The 21045-nt window shown below is 36.9% G+C and overlaps 1 protein-coding gene across 1 annotated transcript; it reads left to right on the forward strand.

The window, feature by feature from the left end:
* Positions 1-1283: 1283 nt before the first annotated feature.
* LOC145803197 (uncharacterized) lies at positions 1284-5233 on the forward strand. Its single transcript, XM_082896507.1, has 4 exons — positions 1284-1523; positions 2201-3269; positions 3733-4129; positions 4564-5233. The coding sequence occupies exons 1-4, from the start codon at positions 1515-1517 to the stop codon at positions 5204-5206; spliced, it is 2118 nt and encodes a 705-aa protein (XP_082752633.1). The 5' UTR covers positions 1284-1514; the 3' UTR covers positions 5207-5233.
* Positions 5234-21045: the final 15812 nt, after the last annotated feature.

Consider the following 21045-nt stretch of genomic DNA (forward strand, 5'->3'; position numbering starts at 1 on the left):
TTAAAGTACGTAACGGATCATTAAGTAATGTAACTCACCATAATTATAAATAAAGAATTATACTTTGACATAGCTTGTGCATCTTAACTCCCAAAACTATTAGCTATGGCATAATAGAACTATAAAATTACATATCGAATCCATAAAAAATACATAACGCTAACATTAAAATGCGTAAAAATAACAAAATAATAATAAAAATCATTAAAATTTATAACGAATTATCAAGTTTCGTAACTCACTAACAGTTTAAGTATAAAATTAATAATATTAAAATAACATTAGTAAAATTACAAAATGAGTGATAATTTGAAGAATAAAATGAAATTTCCTCAATCTTTAAATCTCGTGCATAAGTGGCAGTTCCATTTTACTTTCTCAGTCGATTCTAAAAACTATCGATGTTGTGACCAACCATTCTAATCAATTACCCAATCAACTCTCTAGGCAACTGGGACATAGGCAATTGATTGGGAAATCATTTGGTGGTGCAAAAATAATTCAATCAATTAGTCAATTGCCCAATCAATTAACGGTGGCAAAGTGATTCAATCAATTGCCCAATCAATTAATGGTGCCCAAATCATCCAATTCATTGTTCATTTGATTCCAATGCTAATTTTAATGAAATTCATCGAATTGTCCATCTATTATTTTGCTTTGTTGTATTTTCAATTAATATTTTTGATAAATTATACTTTTCATTACTATAGTTTGACTCAAATTTCAATTTAAAGTCTCTATTTTTCAAATTAATTCATTATCTTATGAATAATTATATTGTAAATAATAATATGTAACTATTGCTTCAAAATTGCATAGCATATTTTATAAATTTATTTAGATTGCAATCAATTATTAATACTAATCACAAACTGTCAACAATGCCATAATTGTCTACAAAATGTATTAAATACTAGTGTTAGTATTATGAGGGATATAGAATTTATTAGAAAAAGAATTGATAGAATAAATCAAGAAATTATATATTATCAACAATCACTAGATTTACTATCTCAAGTATAAATAATAATAATAATAATAATAATAATAATAATAATAATAAGGAATTTTTATTGATAAATCCATTCTAGAGTTGTTATAACCCATTAGGTCCACTAAAGAATATTATAACCTAATTAGTCCCATAAACTTTTCTGGATATTCCATAAGGTCCATTTTTCTAATTTAATATAATTTCTTGGACTATTTTGCCCCTGTATATATATATGTACAGTGTTAATACGTAATAGGTGCCTGTTTCTTCGCTCATGCAGTTTGGCAATTTCTATTTTACGCTTTTCATCATCAATCCAATTCCGAGAGATACGTTTATGTTTTGCATGGTCGTTACAAGGATTGGTTGTGCCAGGGTTTCATCCTTGCTGTTGTAGTCTGGTTCTGTGGTTTGCGAGTGAAGACGACGAAGAGGAGGGTGTTCGGTTGTTACATTTGCCGGATTATAACTAGTTCAAATCAGTTTTTTTCAACTTTCTGTACGATTGTAGGATTGCATGATCAAGGTTAGTATCAATTTGGTTATGAATACATGTTCAGTTTATGGTTTCATTCGTATAATGGATCAGATGCTCTGTTTTTGGATTTATATGGATTGAATGCTCTGCTTTTTCAATTAGATGCATTTTACGTGGTTATGTAGAGGGGAGTTCATTCGTATTATGTGAAGATTGTGTAGTTCTCATTTGACTTTGATGCATGCGTAATGAGGCTCTGTGTGGATGATTTGATTATCAGTATATATATCAATGTGAATCTTCACATTTTGTGAATGTGGAATATGTGAAGAATGTGGATGTTCTCACTGTAAATTGATGTTTGCTTAATGAGGCTCTGTGAAGATTGTTAATATTATGTGAAGATTGTTAATGTTCTCATTTTACTTTGATGCTTGCTTAATGTTAACATCTTGTTAATATCAATGTGAATGTTTACATCATCATACACTGATGTGAATGTTCACATCATTATATTATGTGAAGATTGTTGATGTTCTCATTGTACTTTGATGTTTGCTTAATGTTGTCATCTTGTTAATAGTAATGTGAATGTTCACATCTTCATATTGTGAATTATGGATTTAGCACTTGAACTGTACACGTAGTCATCTATTTTTCGCACAATGTGAATTTTCATATCGATTTTCAATACTGTTCATTGTTGTGTTTTTGTGTTTTTACAGGAGATGGATACCTTTATGCTATTGGTGTGTACATATGGTTGTAGTACAACTGTAATAAATGTTGCCCGCGCAATGTGTTATTCTCGTTTGGTGGAGTGTTTGTGTGAGAAATGGGATGAGTTGTCTGCTAGTTCCATTTCATTATTCTGTAAACTACCTGGGATTAATAAGTGTCATTTGGACAATGAGGAAGAATTTCAGAACATGGTACTGCTTGCTAAATCAATGGGGGTACAACATGTAGAAGTTGTGGTTGAGTTGAAGGGTGATATTGGTCAGTCAAGTAGTTTGGGATTGCTGCGTGTGGGGGTTGAGGATGAAATTGATGCACTACGGAGATTTTGCCACCATAAGGAGAAGGTGTTGTTGTCAGCCCCTCGGGCAAATGGTATTACGCATGTAGGACAACGGTTTGTTGGCGGTGCACAAGAATTTCGTGACGTTTTATGTAAGTATGCCATCCAATGTGGGTTTAAGTTCACATACGTGAAGAACGAGACAACAAGAGTTACTGCTATGTGTGCGATGCGGGAGGAGAGGGGGTGCTTGTGGGCTATACATTGTAGAGTACAACAAGCAAATGATTTTTTCTACATCAAGAGGTTTAGTGATGTGCATACTTGTGGTACGGATGTCCGAACATCGAAGAATCCGCGAGTTAGTTCGGATTTGGTGTCGAGTACCATATCTGAAATTGTGAGGGACAAGCCGTTGACTCGGCCGTGTGAAGTGGTGACTATTTTGAAGAGGGATTATGGGCTAGATGTGAGTTACCATGTGGTATGGTTGGGTGTGGAGAAAGCAAAGGCTGGTATTCATGGAGATCACTCGTTATCGTTTGACCAGTTGCGGTGGTATTCGGATGTCGTGATGCGGTACAATCCGGGGAGTTATGTCAATATTGACTATGATGCGAGTAGTCAACAGTTTTGTCGCTTCTTCGTGTCATTCGCTGCATGTATTTCTAGGTTCAATGCTTGTCGGCCTTTATTATTCCTGGATGGAACATTCCTCAAAGGAAAGTACAAAGGTCAGCTACTTGCGGCAACAACGAAAGACGGGAACAATGGTTAGAAGTTTTTTTTACTTGTCTATTCATGTCAATATTCACTCTGAGCAGCGTAGTCTGGACGAAAGAGTGATTGCTAAATTATAAGTAATGTGAACATTGACATTAGTATGCACTGATGTGAATGTTCACATCTTTGTATGCTAATGACAGAAATGTGAACATTCACATTATTGCAGACTGATGTGAATGTTCACATCAGTGTATACTAATGTTAGTTGATTTATTAATGAACAGTACTGTGAATGTTAACCTTGTCAGTGACTCAACAATCAACAATGAATTATTAATGGTCGTTAATGTGAATGTTCACATGGTTGATGTTTATGAACCTGAATCCGAAAACATCAATAGTAAAGAGGGCAATGTACATATGAACATTCACATGACCTGTTTCGTTTATACTGTTTTTCTATTCACTTTGGAATATTGTGAACAGTTGTGTATTGGTGTTGTGTTGTAGGTCTGTTTCCTGTTGCATTTGCAATTGTTGATTCGGAGACCACGGCTAATTGGTCATTGTTCTTGCATGAACTTGGGAAGGTTGTTGATGGGAAGCGCCATATTACTTTTATTTCGGATCGTAATCTTGGTCTGTTAGAAGCTATGCCAAAGGTGTTCCCATCGGCTCATCACGGTTATTGCTTACAACACTTGAAGAGCAATTTAAGAGACTGGATGAAAGGAATTGATAATGGATTCAGGGATCACCTAGTAAGGAGTTTGGGTGACTGTGCCTACGAGCCAACTGTGGTAGGGTTCCATGAAAAGCTTGCAAAATTAAAAGAGGAGGGTAAACAACGAGCTCATATTTTTTTCAAGGACTTAGCACCTGAGCACTGGGAAAATTCATACTTCAGGTAATAATAGTTTCCTAAGGTGTTCCATTTTTGAAGTTTACAATGGTAGTGATGTGAATTTTCAGTTTAGAATGGTGACAATCTTCGAATTGTGTTTCATCTTCAATGTAAGTGATGTGAATGTTCACATCTGCTAATGATGGCTGATGTCATGTTCACATCTGTTAATTTTTCAAATAGCCATGCAATGTATTACAGATTTGAATGTTGACACGTGTCATATTTTGTTGTTGTTGTTAACATTCGCATCTGTCTATCATTTAAGTTGACAACGTAATAAGCATATAATGTGAACATTCACATTATTATACCATGATGTGAATGTTCACATCAGTGTATACTAATGGCAGTACTGTGAACGTTCACATCTGTCAACGTGAATGGTCAGGCCTGTTAAATTCCGTATTGTACAATGTTTGTGATATATTGTGCAGGGGCATGCGTTATGGGGAGATGACATCCAATGCGGCGGAGTCATTTAATAACTGGATTAAAGAAGCACGTAATCTTCCTATCACTCAAATGGTGGACAAAATTCGTACTCAGTTGATGCGGCAAATGTCTGCACGGCGTGACCAAGCAAACAAATGGAATGAGATTATTTGTCCGACATTCGAAACAAGGCTTATGGATTCGTTCAATGACAGCAAGTCTTGGCAAGTTAGCAAAGCCAACGAGGATGTGTTTGAAGTTCATTCGATACCATCTGTTACAGTTGATGTTGCGAGGCGTACATGTTCTTGCTTCAAATGGAAAATCAACGGATTCCCGTGTGACCATGCTGTTATTGCCATTCAGAAGAGCCGCTACAATCTCAATGATTGTGTAGAACATTACTTTCATGTAGAGACATATCGTGCAGCCTATTCGGGAGCCATATTCCCTATACCATTGGTGGAGAAGCCGCCTTTTGATCCCACGGATTTCACTATATACCCGCCAACCGTGAAAAGACCACCCGGAAGGCCGAAGAAGAATAGGATCCCATCAAGGGGTGAGAAACTGAAGCAAATAAGGTGCGGGAGATGTGATAAGTTGGGGAGCCATAATCGAAAATCATGCACAGAGCCGATATAAGATGTACCTTTTTTCCTTTCAACATTGTATTTTACATTGGATTCTTATATTCATTTTTTTAATAAGATTGTGTTGTGTTGGGAAATATTGGGTTGCAATAAGATTACGTTGCGTTGGCAAACATAATAATGCATTAGTGTTTGATTTGTGTTTTATTTTTACTTTTTAAAGGTACCAATCTGACATTTATGTTGGTTGTGTTTTGGATGAATGCATGCTATTAACATTCACACTTATGTAATATAATCACATTATGTGAATGTTCACATTGTTCAACTTTCAAACATTTCTGTGGTGGGAATGTTCACATTGTTGTTACTGTTAACAGCAATGTTTACATCAATGTAACCATTCGCATCATCAACTCATAAGATGTGAATATTCATGACATCATTGTTGCCATTCGCATAATCAGAAGTTATGATGTGAATATTCACATCATCAAATTGTTAGATGTGAATATTGACTTGTGTTAAGAAATATCATACTCACACCTGTCATATTGTGTTACATGAACACTTTAAGCAATATTCACATCCATGTAGTGTGGTTTAAAATAGAAGAAAGTGTACGATCATTCTGTGGTGTGAACATTGACATCATGTCATGTGTATCCAAAAAAATGAAAAGGAAATACAATCTCAATGTGCATGACCAACGCAAAATATGCCTGAAAATGCATATACATATATTGACTGGAAAATATCTGTACAAGCAGTGATATAGACTTGATTTACAATTAAGCTAGTCTGCTCCAATATGAAAAATCTATTGAAACTAAATTGTCCTAAATGTAGATAACAGATTTGGGTAACAGTGATAGGTGGACACCCCCCACTTATAGGTTTTCACATTGGACTGTCTTTCTGTGGTTCAGAAAAAGGTGTACTAATGAGTCTCTTATTTGACACCATTCAAAGCGATCTAGGCTGGCAACAATGTCTTCACGATATACATGCGCCCTCATGATGTAACAAACTGCAGGCCCACAATCCACCCTGAAAATGCAAACTTCTTGTTAGATTTTGAAATGTAGGTGGGTAAAGGTTATGGAACATGTGTAGAAATCGATTTTAGGCTTACGAATTTGATGCTTGCTGAGGACAGATGTCCACTGATATGATTGTTTTCGAAGTATGTTGGCTTGATAAATTGGTCCATAATGGTGATGATGGTCCAATGTTGTGCACCAAAGCTGTGATGTAGTCCCTCTGCCAATAATGAAATTTCATATTAGGCACCAACCAACATAGGGCATACGTCCAAGTTCAAATATTACACATCACGACAAGTATTATTTTTGTCAGCCACTTACCAGTATTTGTGCTTTGTCAATATGTGGGTCATGTATGCCTTCTCTTGGGCACAGTGAGTTATAATGCCTCCATACATTCTCTTTCACGTCGTACACAACAATTGTCCAGTGAAAGTTGTCGTGTATTGGGAAGATTAAGAATCTCTGGCCTTGATACTCCTTGATGTGTACATCAATTAGTTTATTCCTCTTGTGGGGGGGTACTGTTCAATGATTTTCTGCACACCAAGGGCATACAATGATGTACCAAGTATTTATATCAATGTTTGGTGTTACTGATTTGAATGTTCATCTGCTAATGGGGAGTTATGTTACTGATGTGAATGTTCACATTTCCTAATGGTGAGTGATACTACTAATGTGAATGTTCACATCTGTTAATGTCAGTGATATTATTGGTGTGAATGTTCACATTTGCTAATGGTGGGTGATATTACTGATGTGAATGTTCACATCTGTTAGTGTGAGTAATGCTACTGATGTGAATGTTCACATCTGTTAATGTCAGTGATATTACTGGTGTGAATGTTCCCATTTGCTAATGGTGGGTGATGTTACTGATGTGAATGTTCACATCTGTTAGTGTGAGTAATGCTACTGATGTGAATGTTCACATCTGTTACTGTGAGTTATATTACTGATACGAATGTTCACATGTGTGTATCATTTAAGTTTATCAACATAATAAGCATATAATCTTCAATGCGAATGATGTGAATGTTCACATCTGTCAATGTGAATCTTCTCAAAGGTCATTTTATGTTGTTGTTAACATTCACATCTGCCTATTATTTAAGTTAACAATGTAAGCATGTAATGCTGAGAAGAACATCCACATGTATTGAAACATAATCAAAATTAAAGTCTAGTGGTTACCAAACATGTGCTTGTAAAGATGAATGATGAATTTTCCAAACTTGGGTTGACTAGCCCTTGTAGTTCAAGTAGAATTTCACCATAAGCATCTATCACCTGCAGAACCGGAGGGGTGGCAGTACATTATTTACAGTGTCTTTACTCTGTGTGTGTGTGTGTGTGTGTGTGTTTTGTACACATTTACAGTTGCCATACGTTGTTGGTTATTGATTTTTCCTTGATGAGGTGTATGATGTCATCAAAATACACATGTTTAGTCTTTGAGTCCCCTCGCCACACTAACAACCTGTGCATTGTGATTACAGAAAATGTTAATGTCCACATTGCACATTTATGAAATGATCTAATTTATTAAGTATGTATGTGAACTGAACATGATGGAAAAAAAAAAAAAAAAACAGTTGGGGATATGTAAGATCACTTACTCATCACCGCCGTTCTTGTGCAAATTTTGGACTTTTTGCTTGTTGAGTTTGTTCATGTTAGCCCAGACCTTCAGTTTGTTGTTCAAGGTTAACTTCTTGGACTTTGTTGGCTGCTTTTTTGGTGGTTGCTTGTCTAAATCTTGTGCAATTTGGACTGCATGTGATTGCTGTTCGGCTCCCTCTTTCCCTTTCTTCTGACCAGGCAGGTTGGGGTATTCAAACTCGTCCAACCTGTGTTTTTTCCTTACCTTCTGCTTTATGCGCTTTACCCTTGATGGGGGGCTGATAATGTGTTCCAATGCTGCAGTGGGATTCTTGTTAAGGCTGTCATGAGCCTTTTGTGCTTCAACTTGAGTGATGATGTGGACGAACTGATCGTCAAAAAGGTCTTGAAGTATTGTTTTTTCACATTCCAAGTTGATGACCAACTTTGTCAGCCGCTGAATTTCTGTATCTTTCCACTCCATGCAAGTCTTCATGTCCATGTCCACATTGGATGAGCCCGATTGGTCAAATAGTTTGGCTTCAAGGGCAGCAATCACCCTTGCCCTCAACTCCCATGATTCTTCCAACTGTTTGTATTTCGCTTCCCATTCCTGTACAAGAGCCCAAGCTTTTTGGTTTTCTTTTATGAGTACTTCCACAATGTCGGGCTCAGTTGGTTGTGCTATGATGATTCCTTTCTCAGTATTGGGGGTGCTACAGCTGGGGTTGATATAATGTCCAACATCATTCTGGTCCACTGCATCGACAGAAAATGCATCCCTGTCATCACTGCGTTGACTGTCTTTGCTTTGATCCTCATTGCTTTCATCTTTCTTTTCTACTGCACTTGACAAAATCTCAGGTTTTGGCTCCACATTCAATTTTGTATGACGATACATCTTCGCTTCAGTTGGTGATGCCATTAGCTCGCCGCCATATACCTGCATTTCGAGACAGTATGTTAGTTAGATAGTTCCTCGTCTCACTATGTGAATAAGCACAATATATTTGGTTGTACTTCTACCTCACTTAAACCTAGCTTAGCCAAAGTTATGGACTTCATGTTGCTATGTAAGGCTGTGAGGTCCCATTTTACGCATCGTGGAATGGCATTGGGGTTGCGGGGTTGTAAGATTGTTGTATGCTCACACAGCCAATACTGAAACAAATAACAAATATCAGTAATTTGAATGTTCATATGATTTAACATTGATGTGAATGTTTACACCACTGGTGCAATAAGGTGAATGTTCACAGTGCACCACTAGGCCAGTAATGTGAATGTTTACATCACTTAAAACTGATGTGAATGTTCATATGAATTGACATTGATGTGAATGTTTACACCACTGGTGCAGTAATGCGAATGTTCACAGTGCACCACTAGGCTAGTAATGTTCATATGAATTAACATTGATTTGAATTAACAGTTATAATTTGAATGTTCATATGAATTAAGATTGATGTGAATGTTTACACCACTGGTGCAGCAATGTGAATGTTCACAGTGCACCACTAGGCTAGTAATGTGAATGTTTACATCACTTAAAACTGATGTGAATGTTCACATCCGTTGATGTGAATGTTCACATTTGTAATGTGGAGTAATGTTACTGATGTGAATGTTCACATTTCCTAATGTTGAGTGATACTACTGATGTGAGTGTTCACAACTGTTAATGTGAGTGATCTTACTGACCTGAATGTTCACAACTGTTAGTGTCAGTGCTATTACTGATGTGAATGTTCACATTTGCTAATGGTGGGTGATGATACTGATGTGAATGCTCACATCTGTTCATGTCAGTGTTATTACTATGTGAATGCTCACATTTTGCTAATGGTGAGTGATGTTACTGATGTGAATATTCACATCTGGTAATGTGAGTGGTACAACTGATGTGAATGTTCACATCTGTTAATGTGAATGTTTACACCAGCATCTACTAATGTGTGTTTGTACATTACTGAAACAGTAATGCGAATGTTTTCATCAATGTTGTCAACTTCCACACCAAAGCTGAGAAATGTGAACATTCACATCAGAGTGTTCAGAGCCCGTATATGTTCATATTAAACATAGAATAAGTTTTATGAGATTTGATTTACCATTAACAACATCACACATCCGGTGACTCGTTCTGGTTTTCCACAGTTTTGGCCCAATGAACCCATCAAGGTTGCCCGGATGCTCTCAGCCCAATCATACTCAATCATCTTGTGTAATGGGTCCATGTATGAGTAGAAAACCCATCCAATTGTTTCTCCGGATGTAGAAAAGAATAGCTTGACGCATGCATACATGCAAACTAACCTTGCGACCTCCTCATCGTCATGTTTTTTTGTGCCTTCAATGCTTCCCTCAGAATTTCTCGTATTTTGGCAGCACTTAACCGACTAACATCCTTGCACATTCGGTGTATGATGCCGGTTGTTGGTTTTGCACCATAAGAGAGGTCCATCGACTTGGTGCCGCAGTCCACTCCAAAAATCAGTGATACGTCGCTTCTAAAAATCTGGATGTTCTTATCCCCAATGTAAAACCTTCCACTAGATTGCTTGAATGTTTGTACTATATGTACAATGACATCATCATATTTCATGCAGTGGTTGAGGTCGATTTCGTTACCGATCAAGCTATCAAATAATGGCCAGAACGGTGTTTTTCTAAGGCACTTCAATTGGCCACTTGTAAATTTTGTATCCTTTAACAGTTTGACCAATCCAGTTATATTTGACCGATAGTTCACTTTTTTCATGTTCACTTCTTCAGGAACAGCTGTTTGATCAGGCTTGGTTTTGGAACGGGATTCCCCTCGCTTTCGCTTGCCATCAACTTTATGGGGAAGACCTGTGTGTTCAAATGAGCACATGTAATTGGTTGAAACACAGAGGATGGAACCCGAAACACCAAACAACATTCAACAACCAACATTGACAGTAATTGGAACATTCACAGCATTGTACACTGATGTGAATGTTCACATCAGTGTTTATTACTGTAAGTTTACACAGTAATCAATACTAATGTGAATGTTCACATCATCCATGTTTGAAAAATAAATTCGGAAAACGACAACAGTTACTGGGCAATGTAAATGCTTACATGGGTGATCACATTATGTTATAATTTGCTAAAAATCAAAGGGGGGAACCAACATCGCCAAACTACACCCAATAACACAAACAACTTGGGCATTGATGTCACAATGTGAATGTTTACATCATACTCCATCATAGTGTTGAGTGAAGTTTGGGGGTTCTGACATTAATGTGAACATTCATCAGTGTGTACTACTCTAAGTTTACCCAGTACTCAATAGTAATGTGAATGTTCACGTCATCCATGTTTGAGAAATAAATTGCGAACACGACAATAGTTACTGGCCAATGTGAATGCTTACATGGGTTATCACATTATGTTATAAGTTGCTAAAAATCAAAGGAGGGAACCAACAGCGCCAAACTACACCCAATAACACCAACAACTTGGGCATTGATGTCACAATGCGAATGTTTACATCATACTCCATCACAGTGTTGAGTGAAGTTTGGGGGTTCTGACATTAATGTGAACATTCACATGATGTGAATGTTCACATTAGTGTGTACTACTCTAAGTTTACCCAGTACTCAATAGTAATGTGAATGTTCACGTCATCCATGTTTGAGAAATAAATTGCGAACACGACAACAGTTACTGGCCAATGTGAATGCTTACATGGGTTATCACATTATGTTATAAGTTGCTAAAAATCAAAGGGGGGAACCAACAGCGCCAAACTACACCCAATAACACCAACAACTTGGGCATTGATGTCACAATGTCAATGTTTAGATCATACTCCAGCACAGTGTTGAGTGAAGTTTGGGGGTTCTGACATTAATGTGAACATTCACATGATGTCAATGTTTACATCAGTGTGTACTACTCTAAGTTTACCCAGTACTCAATAGTAATGTGAATGTTGAGATCATTCATGTGTGCAAAAACAAATCCCGAAAACTACAACAGTTAGAGGCCAATGTGAATGTTTACATGGGTGATCACATTATAACATAATTTGCTAAAAATCATAGGGGGAACCAACTGCAACAAACAACACCCAACAACACAAATAAGTCCAACATTGATGTCACACTGTGAATATTTACATCACATTTCATCACATTGTTGAGTGAAGTTTGGGGGTTCTGTGGACATAAAAAATGAACAATATCAACAGTGATAGTAATATGAACATTCATATCATCATACACTGATGTGAATGTTCATATCATTATACACTGCTGTGAATATTCACATCAGTGTCTACTACTGTAAGTTTAGCGAGTAATCAACACTAATGTGAATGTTCACATCATATATTTTTACAAAATTAATTCCGAAAACATCTATGTTTACAAATTCAAATCCGAAAACCAGAAGGTGTATGTATACATCAATGATGACATTTATGATTGAAAAGCAGAAGGTGGAATGGCATTCCTTACTTTTGTTCGTCATGGTTGGTGGGTATGGATCACACTCAGTGGATAAAATAAACTCAATGGGGCGACAAGAATCTTCGAACGACTAACCCTCCTTCCGATGTGAAGCTTCGCAGTGGTGAGACGAAGAGGAATCTAGGGTTACTGGAGGCAATATCAGTATCGTTTTGTCGATTGAGTTTTTGTTTTGGAAATTTTTTGGATTGAATATTTCGAATAGGAATGGGTTTTTGCAGAATCGGTTTCACGCAGGAGAGGCGGAGAGGGTTATTTCGTCCTTTAACAATTAATGGACCTAATGGAATATTCAGAAATAGTTTGGGTTTTATGGAACAAAACAGTTATAAATAGGATTTATCAAAAAATGGCCCTAATAATAATAATAAATAAAAGAATATATATATATATATATAATAAAAACAAAAACAAAAACCAAAACAAAATAAATTTTAAACTAAAACAAAAAATAATATAAATTATGAACCAAAAAACTTATGTAAATAATAATAATTTAAGGACCATATTATAAAAAAGAAAGGATAAGACAAAAGAGCTCCCTCCTGCAATGCAGCAGGAGTAAGGATCCTCTAGAGTTTTTTTCACCTAAAGTTTCCTAGAGTGGTGCATTATGTGGTTGAGATTTAATGACAAGTCACATTAATTTTTTAACATTAAATCTCAACCACACAATACACTCTTTAGAAAACTTTAGGAAAAAAATACTTTAGAGGATCCTTGGTGATGTAGCAGAGGAGTTAGATCCACCAGAAAGGTAACCGGCTCCACAGATAACCCTTTTTAAGCTATTAAGGTTTGTTTGACAAGTTTGTTGACTTTTTTAATTTTTTGATTTTTTTGATTATTTAGTTTGGGATTAAAAAATTTTATTTGGAAAGGATTTTTGACTTTTTTAATTTTTTGTGAGAGAAAGAATGTAATGATTATGAGTTGAATGTGTTTTTTTTTTATGACTAAAAAATCTATTTTATTTTTTATGACTATTTTAACCAAACATGCCCAAGGTTTAGCTTCCCAAACAAAGCCTAAAATAGTAAAAAGTCAAGATCAATTTGATCCAATGATTTATACTTAAATTGCATATGGTATGCAATTGTTCGGGTTTGCACAACCAAACACTACCCTTGAAACTAACACAAATAGTAAATAGATACTATAATAAATAAGGATAGATATATATTTTAATAGAAAGTAGATAATAATATTATTATTTTTTTCATTATGATTGATAAATTATTAATAAAAAAAAGAGAAAATTTTCTATTATGTGAACTAAAATCTCAAAAGAGACTAATATAATTATATCAAAAATACATAAATAATTATATATATATATATATATATATATATATATATATATATATTTTCAAACATTGGGAAAGGTGAGTGTAAAATAAGAAAATAAAAAAGGGGTGTTTTTTAAGATCCCTCGTATTAAGATTTTATAGCATAAAGGACATCTAATATTTTCATAATGTCTAAGGTCTCTCAAGTTGATCCAGAGAAAATTAGTCCAGAGAAAATTCACGTCACAGAGAAAATTGGTCCAGACAACGTAAATCTTTCAATTGTGAATATATATATATATATATATATATATATATATATAACTATGACTGCCAATTAGGTGAAAGGGAAGAAAAGGGAAGGAAAGAGAGAAGGTATAGAAGAAGCTGCTGTGAGGAGGGGAGGGAAAGAAAAGGGAAGGAAAGGGAGAAGGTATGGAGGAAACTGCTATGAAAATTGAAAAGGAAAGAGAGAAGGTTGGTCCAGAGAAAATAAATGAAGAATTTCTCTGGATCACTTTAAGCCAGAGAAATTCTCTCAAAATTAATGAAATTCCTAAAGAAACATTTCCAGAGAAATTCTCTTTAACCAGGAGAAATTCCCTTCTAACCTAGAAAAATTCACAAAAACTCAGAGAAATTTTCAAAAATTCACAAAAACCCAGAGAAATTTCCCTTGCATGATTTCCTCAAAAACTCACTTCAGATTGATGTCCATCCATGGGATTTGAATGATGGATAGGCAGACAAAACGCTGTATTGCATCGTAACCATCAATACGTCTCGGCTGGAAAAGGTACGAGAGTTCACGCAACAACATCCCCAACACCCACACTCTTCATGAGCATGACGTTTATCTCACCATCACTGTGTCATCGGCGCTGGATTTGGAATATGACGCCATGGCCAAGACTCCCATGCATGAACCATCAAAGCCCCAACAATAGCATCAGCACTCCATCCTCAACAAAGAATCAATGCCGGCAACCAACTACACCTCAAGAGATGTACTCACCATCGATAAACACGAAGAGCCACGCTTCATCGTCATCCACCTAAACACAACCATCCATGATCAGTGAACCCCTAGAATAGGGGAAAAAAAAACCGATGCAATAGTGTGCTATTCATTGAAGTCGCTACCAGTCCTCATGTTACAACGCACAATCAGTGTTGACTATTGCTTTTCAGTTCCCATTTGAGAACAATCTGCAGGATAATATCGCTGCAATGGCTCGCCAATATGTCCGTAGTGTGATTTCCTCTGTGCAAAGGGTTGCGATGACCATATCTCCATCAGGATTGAGCCCTACTGTGGGACCAAAGCTACCGAATCGGTGTTGAAACGTATCATGGTCGATCGAATTAGAGAGAGAGAGAGCGCAAGAGAGAGAGAGAGAGATTACATCTAATGGTGGAAGTGAAAAACTTAGAAATGTGTTCATGTGTGTAGAAGGAGAAAACGAGAGACTGAAATTTCTTTGGATATAGGGGTGTAGGATTTAGGGACCTTAGACATCAAAAAATAATTTTGTGAATCTCTTCCATTACGAAAAGTGGGAGAGGGACCCTAGACTAATTTTCCCAATAAAACACACAGCCACACAATCACCGTTATTTGGAGGATTGGAATCCATTCCAAAGACGCTGCTACTTGCTACTTAAATAAGTAAACCCGATCAGGCCTTGGCTCTTAATTGCCATTAAAAATCATATTATCAGAAGATTGGATAAAATTAGAAACCTATCTGAGATCCGAGTTCATCCCACTCCTTTGTCCATACGCATCACATGCATATGCTTCTAATATGCAAAACATCACCAATTTAGAATAACAATACCACAAGCATATCAATGTTCTATTATCAATTAAATTGGAGGCCACTATGTGAAACTGTCAGGTGATATTTTCTATCAATCACAAATGTATATATTATTTATTATTTTTTAAACACCCAATATAAATATACTGGACCTCACTACCAGATCTAATCATAATAAAAGAAAATATTACGTGACATTTACCCTCTTGACACTCAAAAATTCCTCTTAAGGTAGATATTGTTGGCAAATACATTGGTTATACACAATTTTTGCCGATTCCTATAATTCATATGGGAAGTTAGAAATATTTTCAAAAATTCAATGTTGGCAACAACGCATTCATCTTAGATAGGGTCCATACTCTATCAAAACTAGAAAGGTGGCACTATATACACTTTATTATATCACTACTAGAAATCTGACATTTTACACATATTTTTTTGCGACTGATTGTTTAGCCATCGCAAAAAAAATCCTTTTTACATCAAAATCTCATTTTACTTGACCCAATCATATTCTTAACTAAAAAAACAAAAAAAACAAAAAAAAAAAAACCCCCAAATCATGTAAAACTTGACCTATGTCCCCCTTTTTTTTTTTTTTTTTTTTTTCTTTTCTTATATCCCAAATTGGAACTCTCTCTCCAAATTTGTCTCTCGCTTGACTCTCTCTTTTGACTCTCCACTCTCTCTTGCTTGAATCTCACTATCTCTCTCGCTCGACTCTCACATTGATGAAGGTTTGAAGATTTTGATCAATTGTTGATGAAGATTTGAAGATTTCAATCTGCTGTTGATAAAGATTTCAATCGATTCATAATCGATAAGCCTAAACATTTCTCTCTTTTTTTTTCTTTTTTTTTTTAATTTATTTTTCAAATTAGTGTTTGTGTTTTCATTCTCCGAACTTGTGGTGATATGGTTTAGAAATACTCTTGGATCCAGTTGGACGCTCTTGATCCTCTGATTGCTACCTGAAAAAGGGATGAACACTTCGGTCGGGGGTGCCGGAATTAGCACTTCGATGGACAAGTCAGTATCCTCTCCAATTTACTTATGTCTCAAGTTATCTTTTTGTTTTCACATACATCTCTTTGGCTGACATTCCTCCATTTTTATATTACATTTGGGCCCAAGGGTCGGGCACACTCTTGATCTTGCACATAGTTACTTAGTCGGCCTTTCAGTTGAGTGTTGGCTCCCATTCGGCTCCTTATATGGCCGATTCGTATATTTGACTTCATGAGCCCTTGGTCAAGGCCAAATTGCCTTCGGCCTGATGTCTCAATCAAATGCCTTGGCCTTTTTCTCATTGATTATATTCGGCCTTCACAATTGCCCCCCAGAACATTTGACTAATACCCGTTAGTCAGCAAGTTTGGTTTTGCATATGGAAAGTCAAAAATCCGGCGCTCACACTTCTTACAATACCGAAGTGTCAGAATGAACACGGTTTAGAAATCATTATAACTTCTCGCCCCTTCGTGCACGTTGCTCACTTAATGCGATATGAAACTGCGTTGTCCCTTTGAATATTTTTTGAATATGCAAGACTTTTTGGTTGTCTCACAGTATCACTCCTTCTTCACGACCTCTGTGATTTCTGCCTGCTTCCCATTGTCCTTCTCTCTCTGACCTGTAAGTTCTTCTCTTCTTTGTATTTCTTCCTCATTCTAGCTCTCATTTTCTTGTTCATTTTTGGTTAGCGTGTTTTCTATTCCAATTTGAATGGTGAAGCATTTGAAGTAGACCGTGTTTCCACCTTTTGACACCATTTCTCAATTCCAGATGACATCTATCTGTCACTCGTGGCGGACAGCGTAGTTGATATGGAGAGGACTAATGCAAGTACGATAATCTTTCCTCTCCTGTCAATCGCTGAGGACGGAATCCATTTCTCGCTTCATCCATTTTTGAGCGCCGTTCTTTGCTATTGGGGTCTACTACCTTCACAGCCAAACGTAAATTTTTACCGAATCATAATGGGCATAGTAGAATTAAATCGTCGACTTAGGATTAATCTAGGAATCCCTGCTATTCGGCATTTTTATGCCTTGGCAAAATCTTCTAGTCAGCAAGGACGCTACTTTCTCAGGGCCAAGGACACTGATCACCATTTGGTGACTATGCTTGCCAGCTCTGGTAAGCGTGTTGACGATGTCATGGTCGTTGTCCGAGGCTACTGGGAATTCAGCGAAGGCGAAGATCGCCTGTGCTTAGACAAAAAGGTGAACCAGGTGGCTGTACAGACCCATTCCTTTTTCCTTTGCGCATTTTTTATATGTTTATTCGGCTTCAGTTCCATGTATTTATCTTTTCGTTTGGGCAGGAAACGATCTGAAGAAAGCACTCACTTCAGTCGACGACGTTGTGCTTGAGCAAGTCAAAACCACGCTCAAATTCTTTGGTCATCCAAACCTTTAAAAGCAAGGGCGGGCCACCCACGTGCTACTGCAATACGACCCAACGTATTCAACTTCTTCGGCTGCAGATCATATCCTAATTCCAAGGGGTGAACAACATCTTACAACACTCATCTTTCCAAATTTCAAAAGCCTTAGGGACATCGACCTTTAAGGTTCAGATTTAGACCCAAGCGATGAAGTTAGCGATTAGGTCGCTGAGCAGCTGAGCCAGTCCAACTCGGACGGGTCTGAAGGTCGTTTGGGGAAGGAAGTTGACGTAGCTCTGAATTTAGCTTTGAAAAAGTCGGCTTCGACCTCCCATCCACCTCAGGCCGAATTGACACATCTTTAGAAAATGACATTTTCACCGATCTAGGAGACCTACTTGGCACAGACCCTGAAAAAACATGGCTGGGGAATCGCTCGCACAGTTGATGAGAATGAAAAATACTGAAAAGATGGCAGCCCGAAAGAGGGCCGAAACCGCTAGATTTGAACCCCCACAGCCTGTTCCTATTGAGGAAATGGAGCAAGAAACTGTTGTGGCCGACTCGGTCATTGAACAATAACTGGGCGATTTAGTTTCCAAACAAGGGGGGAGAAACGCCCCGCCGTGGTTGAGGCCGACTCTTTCGAAGAATTAATCGATAAACGTCTTAAGGTCGGTCAAAAATGGGGTGTCTACATATGCTAGTTAGGAATTATAGGATATTATGGTAGGTTTAATTGAAACTCCATTTGGAATTAAATTAGAATAAAGAGTGGTTTTGGAAGAATTAAATTAGAATAAATAATGCTAATTAATTGAGCCAAAGTTGATTACATTTTTGCCATTGAGTGGGCTCCCTTAAGATCATTGTCTTGTTCCTATTTTATATATGTTTGACACACCATTCATGTTCCACCTCCTTGCAAACCGTGAGGGAGAAAGAGGAGAGTAGGGAGAGATTGAATTCAACAAGTGAATAGCTTGAAATTTAGAGAAAATTGGAGAGGATTTGGAAGATTGAGCTACCACACTTGGAAATCCAAGACTTAAGGTAGGAATCTACCCTTTTAATTGTGAATTGAAGTTGTTTAATGCATGGATTCATGGAAATTAGGGACTGAAGTCAAGAAATAGCTTAAAGAGTGGATTTGGGAATTAATTCATGTATGCATAGCCATATCATGGAATTTTGAAGTTGTTTTCATGAAATTCCCGCATGCATGTTCATATTATAGTTGTAATCTAAGAATTCATCATGTTTTTGGAAAGAATAGCTCATATGATCATGTGTTGGAGGTCATGAATTCAAATAAGTACATGCATGGCATAATTAAACCATGTTCTTCCATTTCAAGTTGATTTTGTGTACAATTGACACACTTTTGGGCTTTAATTTTATGAAATGATACTCAAAACATGTTGTGTTATGAGTTCTTAAGTATTTTCCAGAGAATTAGCCCAAAAGGATGAGTTTTGGCATGTTAAATCCATGGTTTGAACTTTGGGAGCAAATCTGAGAAACCCAGAATTTCGCCTCCTCGCTCGAGCGACAGATTTCACGCTCGAGTGACCAACTTTGTTTTCATACTCTCGCTCGAGCAACAGAAGGCTGGCTCGAGCGTAAATTGCAAGCTCTTAGAATTTTTTGGTGTGCAGAAGCACGCTCAAGTGACAAGACTTACACTCGAGCGAAGAACTGTGTCTCACGCTCGAGTGAGCATCGAACGAGCATCGGGCGGAGATTTTCAGAAACTAGTACTTTTCACATTTTTACAGATCGCTCAAGCGAAGGAGTCTACGGTCGAGCGACCAAGCACATTCTGCATGTCCGCTCGAGTGAAGGAAGCCACGCTCGAGTGAGACCCCTGTTTTCAGCCCTCGAATAGAAGAGTCCAAGACTTGGCGGCGCCATTGTAGCTCGACTTTTTTGCACCCCCCTTTCGAGAGGTCAAAATAAGCCCTACAATTTGGACTTCTACGGTTCTTAATCTGATTTCACAAGTGCAATGTGAAATTGATAAACACCGAAGAGTCCAAATCTGGAAAATCTTTTGAAAATTTGATTTTGAATAAAAAAAATGTCAAAATTGGACTGCTTTGCCAAGTACAGAGTCGCCACCTAAATATTTTATTTTGAAAAAATTTAGGAAACCCATGACTCGTGCCAAAGGCCACGTGTCCGTCATCACCAAGATTGTCTCGGCTTGGGAACTTAGGTACGAGGAGGGAAGGTCATGAATACATTTAAGTACCCCCGCTCGCCCGATCAAAAATCGGTCTCTACTAATCATGATATAATTTTTATCAACATTATATGCTCTTGTTCCAATTTATTAGGCTAACATTTACTATGTAATATGTGCATACAAGTCATAAACTAGTTTACCCGAATTGGAACAATTCAATTTCATGTTTTTTGAAAATGGTTTGATTTTGCCACTTAACAAAGTGAGCTTAAAGTTTGCGAATTTGCCATTTGACTACGTAGGCTTAAACGTACATTCATTGAATCATTCTAATACAAGCAACAAGCCTTCATCCACAGGCACTCAAACAGTTTATCAAGTAAGTAGTTAGCCTCATGGCAAGCATGCTAATCATGGCAGTCACTCACACTCATGCAAGTATGCTAAAGCACTAAAACTCATCTAGTACTCCAAGCTAAGATAAAACCAAAGAGTTAGAAAAATATGCATGATCTCTAACTATACAAGATGGCTAATGCAATACATGCAATAATGCAACTAAGATAGGCTTAACTACTTAACATGTTATTTGCAACAATTTCATAGCATGCGTTTTAAACATGTATTCAACGAGGTATTGAAACGACAATACAGTTAGAATGATAAACTGAGCCTCGATGTATGTGGGACAAATGAATGAATGCAAACATGCGATATGCTAATTGAAACATGATGCTCCTAATCTAACCATTAAAAGCGGATAAATAAAAGGAAGAAAGACGTGAGGTTGGAAGACATACACATTATTACAACATTTGATGCCCTCGCGCAGGAGAGTTCGGATGAATTAAGCTAACTAGCTAACTAAGCTAAGCTAATTAAGCTAATTATTACACATCGAAGAAATAGCTAAACTACTTAACTAGTTATTACAACAACAAATGAACTAATTAGTTAACTAATCTAGCTAGCTAACTAAAACAATTACATAATAACTAGGTAACTACTTAACTAATTATTACAACAACACAATTGCAATT

The sequence above is a fragment of the Camellia sinensis genome, chromosome 11 (genome assembly GCF_055761805.1).
Source record: "Camellia sinensis isolate YWXY chromosome 11, ASM5576180v1, whole genome shotgun sequence".
NCBI classification, from domain to species: Eukaryota; Viridiplantae; Streptophyta; class Magnoliopsida; order Ericales; family Theaceae; genus Camellia; species Camellia sinensis.